This window comes from Seriola lalandi, unplaced genomic scaffold, assembly GCF_002814215.2.
Source record: "Seriola lalandi dorsalis isolate HSWRI2012SDOR001 ecotype SW California unplaced genomic scaffold, Sedor1 jcf7180002054907, whole genome shotgun sequence".
In the NCBI taxonomy this organism is placed as follows: domain Eukaryota; kingdom Metazoa; phylum Chordata; class Actinopteri; order Carangiformes; family Carangidae; genus Seriola; species Seriola lalandi.
The window spans coordinates 1,345,507-1,353,866 of NW_019525459.1; the positions used below are offsets into that span (position 1 = coordinate 1,345,507).

General features: G+C 41.0%; 1 protein-coding gene across 1 annotated transcript in view; it reads right to left on the reverse strand.

Annotated features, from left to right (window-relative positions):
* Positions 1-565: 565 nt before the first annotated feature.
* gbf1 (golgi brefeldin A resistant guanine nucleotide exchange factor 1) overlaps positions 566-8,360 on the reverse strand; it is a 106,881-nt gene continuing 99,086 nt past the window's right edge. The window contains 4 exon segments of the mRNA XM_087169682.1: positions 566-3,551; positions 5,876-6,064; positions 6,211-6,388; positions 7,921-8,034. Of these exon segments, the coding sequence (XP_087025808.1) occupies positions 3,298-3,551; positions 5,876-6,064; positions 6,211-6,388; positions 7,921-8,034 (735 nt within the window). The 3' untranslated portion in view covers positions 566-3,297.

Here is an 8,360-nt window from a genome sequence, read left to right on the forward strand (position 1 = left end):
AGACAAGAGCTAACATTGTTAAATGTCTGTGGCCTCAGCCTCATGGTGGCACTGGTGTGTCACTGTTACTATGAATAAATACAGACACAATGAGGAAGAAGCATATGAACATTATTGCCACAGTGACTTGATGGAGGAGCATTTCCTTTGATAGTGGAGGGTTTTGATGATGACAGCTCCGCAAATGTATTTGTACCTGATTCTACTGATAAGCGTCTTTTGTGACATTCATAAATTCCAAACCTGACAATGTGTTTCCATGTGCGTCTTGAGTGACCACTCAGATCTCACTTCCCTGCTCAATATCCAAACAAACACAAGTTGTTTTTAGCCTAGGACAAACATTGATGAGTATTTTATTTCACATTTCACTGACACAATTTTCCATCCATTGTACATGAATCACTGTAGTTACTGTTACACTTAGTGAGGAAGGTCAATCAGGAAAGAATCAGTCTAACATGGTGTTCACCATAGCAGCAAGGTTGACATCTCCGCTTTTCTGTTCTCACCAGCTTTGTGAAATGATTCTTAATAGTAAAAAGGAAAACAGAAACACAATGAGCACTTTCTTTATATTTTATTTATTACATAGTAAAAAGTACATTACCTTTCATTTATATATATATATATATATATATATACACATAATATTCATGTAATTTCCTGTTCAAGCAAGAATCAGCTGATATATCTAAGAGTCCCATACAACAAATAAACCCACTGTTTACAAAATGTCTCACGTGCGTGGCTCTATAAGGCTGTAGTGTTACCTGACTGACATATACACACTGTATCTACGTCATCTGTACTGCAGTGGAAAAGTCCATCAGTTCTTTCCCAGGTCAATAAATAACATTATCATTAAACATCACAGAGATAATCCCGGGGCCACTTTGAATGGATGTTCAGCTTTCATCTAAACCACAATCAAAGACACACATTTGGCATTAAAATGGTGAATTAGTCTCCATTAGTTTGTCAATGTACGTGTCATTGTACACAAGACACAGTCAGCATGCAAGAATGTCAACATATATGTATCCAGGGAAAATGCAGCATATGAAAAACTCTTGGTGAAATTTAACCACAACTGAAAACTTACTGTGGAAATGTAAATAACTGCACATTAGCACTAATTGTAGCAATAAAACACTTGACTGTGAAAAACAACCATCTCTGGTATGTAGGTCATCCAGACTGCTGCCACTATGTTTAGAAATCAAGCTGCAAATTCTGATTTAAAGATTGATGTCAGGTCCATCTGTATTCTGGTTCATTTTGTTAGGACCAAAGAAGAAAATCCACTGTTGCATCATAGTTCTGCTCCAGTTCATGTTCACACTGACTTTTTGCAGTCCAGTGAGAAGTGAACAAGAAGTCATGTGACTGAGACTCTTACCTGTGTAGTGTCACCATCAACTGGATGTCATGAATTAACAGCGATGAAAAGGTAGAAATGGGTTCTACAATGTTCTACAACTCTGAATCAATTAACGAACGCCACAGATTCATTGTAGTGTTGCTGTGTTGATGGGATGAAAAAGGCTGAACCCAGACAGAATGCACATGCTGCAGTAACCGTGCAACTGGTTCATCTTCAAAAAAGCATTTGGATTTATTAACTCAATAATTAGCTTTGCATGAAAAAGGTGTATTTTATTAACGTCAGCACAGTGGAGCAGCGAACTCCAGCTCCAACAAACGAGAACAACACTTCAGAACTTCAATCAGCTCTGGTGGAGTGAAGAAAAGCTCTGTGCCGCTACAGGCTGTTGTTTACTGCTGAAGTTGTAACGTTACCAACACACTGGAGCAAATGACCCGCTGAAAAATTCACACATATGAACAGAGACAGATGGTTTCCACAGACAGATGCTATAACGTCAGTGGTAAGTGAATTTCAACACTAACTATTCAGTAGTGATTACATTCAGCAGTGAAGTTTTCCGTCACTGCTGTTCGCTGCTCTATACATCCTGTTTGATATGATCAGTAACCAGCCAGGCTACAGGCTCTTACATGTGTGGACTGTTAGAACATAACATATAAACATGATAAAATGACATCAGTTCTCTTGTAAAATATTTGTTAGATTTACCATAAGCCTTTCAAGTTACACCGAGCTCACAGCAGACTCAAGTATCGCTGTTTCAGAATGTTTTAGATGTGTCATCTCTGGTCACACAATCCCTCTGTGTTTAGAGCAGGAGGACTCAATAAGGTGCCTGAAATCAAAGCTTGTTTTTTAGCATTGAGAAAAAATTGGTAGAAATAAACTGTGGAGTCCAGAGCTTCTGACTTTGGACATTACGGGAAAACAGAACAGAACAAAAACTGACTGATTAATAAAGTTGTTTTTCTGTACACTTTTGTCCTTCTACAGGAAACCTCGTCGTGATTTCAACCAAGTTGATGAGAGAATGTGGGAGTGACAGTGTTAAATAAAATCTAAACCTCAACAAAAACAACTGATTATCCTCCATCCATGAACCTGATCTTGATAACATTAGGAATAATTTCAGTCTTACATATGAAAACTGTTAGAATTTAACACACTGAGGTCAAGAGGCCGAGTCCCCCACAGCTGGTGATTTTACCAGCACATCTATACTACAAACCAGGACTATGTGTGTGTATCTAATTCTTCTGAGCCATAAAGCTCCACTGTCCAAGAACTTCAACACAAATCAGTGAGTCACACTGTCCTTCATTAGCATGAATACACTGTAGTTTATTTTGTCTCAGAAGAATAATATCAGCATGTGGAGGGGAAAAACTGAATCTTTACATTTGATGTTATTGTATTGGCCTAAAATATATATAATGCACTGAGTTTAAAAACACTGGCATCAGCCAGTAAAATGCTCACCATGTGCAGTACAGTAGAAACTCACCCAAAGTCTCCCCAGAAAACAGAGTATGAGATCTCAGTGTTCTCAGTGAAGCTACATTTGTACCTTTTTAACTTATTTTTACGTGAAAGACTTGTCTTGAATTTTCTTAACATGATGTCACATCGTCTCCATTTAGTCATTTATCCACAGGAATTAGAAAATGCCAAACACAAAAATGGCACAAAGAATGCATGGTGCACCTGCAACAGTGTCAGATGTTTAACCCTGATCTACCCCTTAAAATCAAACGTGGGTTAACTGAGGTGTCACTTCTACTTTGTCCTTTCATATATATTTCATCACAAACCTGGTGACAAGCAGCTCCTGAAGCTGTAGTTAAAGTCTGTCAGGTCCAGTTGTTAAAGAGGTGTAATGAGGGTGTAGGGTAGCTTGAGTTCTCTTACTTGACCTCGTCAGAGGGGCTCGTAGGTCTGGGACCGGAAAGCAGCGGTACTGGGGAGGTGGCCTCGATGAGGGCAGGGTTCAGAATGATTGGCAGGGACATGGGTGGGACTCCCACCTGCAGGGGAGAGGCGAGGGGCTGCAGGATGAGGGGCGACTGGCTCAAGTGTGAGGGAGCCTGGGCAGGGGACGTTGTTAGCGGTACCGGCATGGGGGGAATCGAGGGTGGGACTGAAGATGATTGGTCGGATCCTAGAAAACAGAATATACATTATAATACACTTCAGTAACTATTCCACTAGTCAGTTTTCTAATGGGACACAAGTGTAAAGCAGGCTCTGAGTGATCTTCCAGACCTGGGCTCATATGTAAGCGACTCCTCAGCCACCTTGTCTCAGAGGTTTAGTAAATACAGACTGGCATGATGGATGTGATGCACTGTGACAGCACACAGTAGTTACTGTAAAAGTCTGCTGAGATAAAGTGTACATTATAGAAGCTATTTGTAAGTTTTGCTATTACTTCAGAGCCAACGTTAGCATCATTGTGTTTATAATACAAGAAGTTAAAGTCCTCTGAGCAGCTACTTCTTCAGGACAGACTGGAGGCTTCAGTAGAAGAAAAGATGTGCTTGAGACAAGAGTTAACATTGTTGTTGCTTCCTACAGCTGTTGGTGATAAAAAATGAAGTTTGATGCTGAACTCAAATTTCCTCTAGACTGGTAAGTAAACAGCTGCTAATGCTAACATACAAACAGCTCCTTTAAAGCTCTGAAAAAATCAATCAATATGAGAATGAAGCAATGACAATCCAAATGGTTAATGAAAACTTACTGGTCAATCTGAACCATTTGTCCCCTGAGGTCCTGAACACTTGTATGAAATTTTTAGAAGAAAAGAGTAGGCCAACTCTGTTTCACTGTCCAAATTTACAACACTGAAAACAGTTGTTCAGACTATATCTAGGATTGTTTGGAGTGAAGATATGTGTGTATTTGGTATACATCCAAAGAACTTTGTTGTTAGTTCAAAACACATGACTTTGGAGGATGACAGCTTTATCTTGATGGATATACATGTATGCAATGTATACATTGCATGTATACAGAAGGAGATGGCATCTTGTATTGTCTGATGTGTTTTTTTTGTTTTGCTTGTTGGATGTGTAAAATTCAATAAAAAAATACTGTTTAATGTATTCAGCTTATATACAAATATATGGCTGCTTAGTTACTTGTGAACAGTGGTGATTCTTTTACTTAAGTAAATGTGTTATCAGCTAAATGTAATGAAAGTATGAAGTATGAAGTGACTGCACTCGTAATGCAGAAAAATTGCCACTATCGGTGTTGTACTGTTGTGTTTCATGGATTATTATTATTGGTATATGTTAGTTATTTAGGGCTTTGCTAAGTGCACCCTTAAATGCATCTCTTGGGTCTTTAGTGATCTAGGATGAAATACCTCATCATTCATGTTGCTCCCTGCTGTTACTCAAACCATCTGTCTTCAACAATGTTCTGCTTTCAAAATGTCATCACTGATGAAATGAAATGCATCGTTTCTCTCATGCTTTTCTCTCGGTGGTGATGCTGAGGTATAGAGTCTATTTGTTCCACGGGATGCTGGGTGAGTGATTGTGGGTTGTGCCGAGTAAAAGAAGTGATAGTGAACTCAAACGTTTATTCCTGTCTATTATATATGTCAGGAGTGTGTGTTTGATAGCTGTAATGATTAACTGAGGGACAGAAAATGATTCATCAGCAGTAATTCAAGCAAAAATGTGGAACATTTCATGGTTTCTACTTTTCAAATGTGAGACTTTGCTTTTTTAAAATTTTTTATAGTAAATCTTTTGGACTGCTGGTCGCACAAAACATTTAATAACATAAAATAGAGCTGTAGAAGAATTGTGATGGATGTTTTTAACTGTTAATTGTAACTGTTGCAGCCCTATATGATCTAATATGATCATTAGTTTCATCGTCATTCACCATTGTTTCAAAGTCAGTATCAGACTTAGGGATTTATTTTGCTCTTCACTGATTTACAGATTGATCTTTGATTGAAACTTTGCCCATTTGCATCATTGGTCTTAGTAAATATCCCACATACGTGAAAATATGTAGCAACATCACATTCTGCAGCCCTTACTGTAATTCAGGCTACGCTTAGCAAATCCATCGAAGTCTTCAATTCATCTCTGCCACTGACTGTTCATATTGCAATTTCGCTCACAACTTCATCCAATCTCCATAAAACACTATACACACTTAACACTATCAATCATTTGGCTCTGAAATGCAAGTATGATGGAAAAGATAATAATGATTGCACTTAAAATTATCATCATATGTGGTTTCACAGGACAGTTTCAGTGTCTTGCTTTCCACCCTGCCAAAGGTCACAGAGGAAAACACTGACTACTGCCTTTGGCTTTAGTAATAATCTAATTTACAGACACTGAGTACTGGCACAGTATCACCTATATACAGTATGTGCACAAAGCCCATGCTGGTCACAGAGTGTGTGATAAAATGTAATGTGTTGAGACAGGAAACCTTGTTTGTTTTTACCGGTGGCACTTGTTGTTTGTGATTCCTGGGGTGATTCTGGCCTGTGGGTCTGTGTCTCTGCAGGGGCTACTGGTACAGGAGCTGGGGAGGGAGGCTGGCCAGGTGGTAGGGACACCTGAGGGGATGGAGGCCGAACTGCTAGGGGTGGCGGCGGCTGCATGGTCTCTGATGGAGGACTGGGTACCGGATCTAAAAATGAAGATGATACATAAGAGACACTAGCATCAAGCTCCCAGTAATACAACAAGCTGATGTGATTAGATCAAGCTGTTCACCTCGCGTGAAAGCAGACAAACTAATCTAGATTTCCACATCCCTGCGGGTCTGCTGTGTACCTGGTATAACAGTCTGTTTGAAGAGCTCCTCCCTCAGGTGAGGCAGGAAACAGATGATTCGTTCCCAGGTAATTTCCCACAGGTCTGAGTATCCTGTCCTTGAGTCAGCGCTGTGAAAGATCCCTGCTGTGTCCATCACCAGCAGCATATTCTTCAGAGACTCAGGGATCGCCTCCAACTACACAGACAAACAGAGGCAACACATCAGCAAGGTCTGAGTCAGTCAGTCATTTAACACCAGACTCAGACTTCAAAGTCCTGCAAAATATATTCCTCTCTGTTCCAAGTGTGGTGATTTGTACATCTTTAGATAACTTAGAGGATAACATGCTCTACTGTTTGATGAGAACATTGTCCTAATTCACAGACTGTAAAACGGGATTCTATATGTCCAGATAATCAATCTCTCACATGTGGACAACACGTTTGTGTTCATTCAAACATTATTAGAAATGAAGACAACAAACCGGGAGTAAACACACATAAGTTACTGGTGAATTTATCTATACTGAAAAACAGATTATATAATGACTTCATGATGAGTTTCAACAGCCCACAAATGACATAAATGACAAAACATCTGTAACATGGAAGGATTTGCGCATTCCCATAGACAACTACACTGCTCAAAAAAAAGAAGGGAACACTTTAAATCAGGGGGCTGGATTCACAATCACAGGGAAAATCTAAGTAAAAATTTCAATCACAGACTGATTCAACTTGTGTGAATTTCATCATGGCAACTCATAATGTGTGTCAGTAGTGTGTTTGGCCGTGTGCCTGTATGCACTCCCTACAATGCCTGGGCATGCTCCTGATGAGTCAGCAGATGGTGTCCTGCAGGGATCTCCTCCCAGACATGGATCAGGGCATCAGTGAGCTCCTGGACAGTCTGTGGCGGTACTTTCACCATAACGTCACATACGAGATCAATTGGATTTATGTCAGGGGAACATGAGGGCCAGTCAATGGCATCAATGCCTTCATCATCCAGGAACTGCCTACACACTCTTGCCACATAAGGCCGGGCGTTATCCTGCACCAGGAGGAACCCAGGGCCCACTGCACCAGGGAGGATTTCTTCCCGGTACCTAACAACAGTCAGGGTACCGCTGGCTATGACATGGAGGTCTGTGTGACCCTCCAAGGATATGCCTCCCCAGACCATCACTGACCCCCCTGCAGCCTGTGTCACATGTGCTCAGTACGAATCTGCTCTCATCTGTGAAAAGAACGGGGCGCCAATGGTGGACCTGCCGGTTCTGGTGTTCTCTGGAGAATGCCAGAAATGGGGCCCTCATGCCAACCTCATGGAGTCTGTTTCTGACAGTTTGGTCAGAAACATGAACACCAGTATCCTGCTGGAGGTCATGTTGTAGGGCCCTGGCAGTGCTCCTCCTGTTCCTCCTCACACAAAGGAGCAGGTACCGGTCCTGCTGCTGGATTGATGCCCTTCTACGGCCCTGTCCAGATCTCCTCGTGTAACGGCCGGTCTCCTAGTATCTCCTCCATGCTCTTGAGACTGTGCTAAGAGACACAGCAAACCTTCTTGACACCGCACGCATGGATGTGCTTTGAATACCTGTGCAACCTGACATCATATCCAAGAAGATCCAATGATACATCAGGTACCAGCCTGATATATCAGTTATCTGTAATCATGTCACAGTACTGTATGTTAATACCTATCAACTGTATCACTATCCTCACCAGTAAGTCACTGGATCCTGCATGCATGTACTTGTCCATGAAGTCCAGAATGGTGAGCCAGAGGGCAGCAAAGGTGGGCAGGGACAGCAGAGGAGACAGGTGCTGGAGGAAAACCTGAAAATATGGAAAACAATCACTTATCAGTCACAACTGCTGCCACAACAATGATCTCAGTTTATGTAAGCAGGCAGTTGTAAAGTGTTGGTCATTATTCTTGATGACTGTAGTAACTTTTTGTTTCCCATCTTCCCATCAGACATGAACATGGAGGGATTTCTTTGAATACAGTATTATAATACAATTGGGGTAGGGGTGGGCGATATGACGATATTAGATCGTGAAGGATTACAACGTGAAGACGATCTTTCAAACTGCAGAGATCGTGGGATCGTCTAGGGGCACATTCTATAAATTGCAGTTCTATGCTGATGCACCGATGC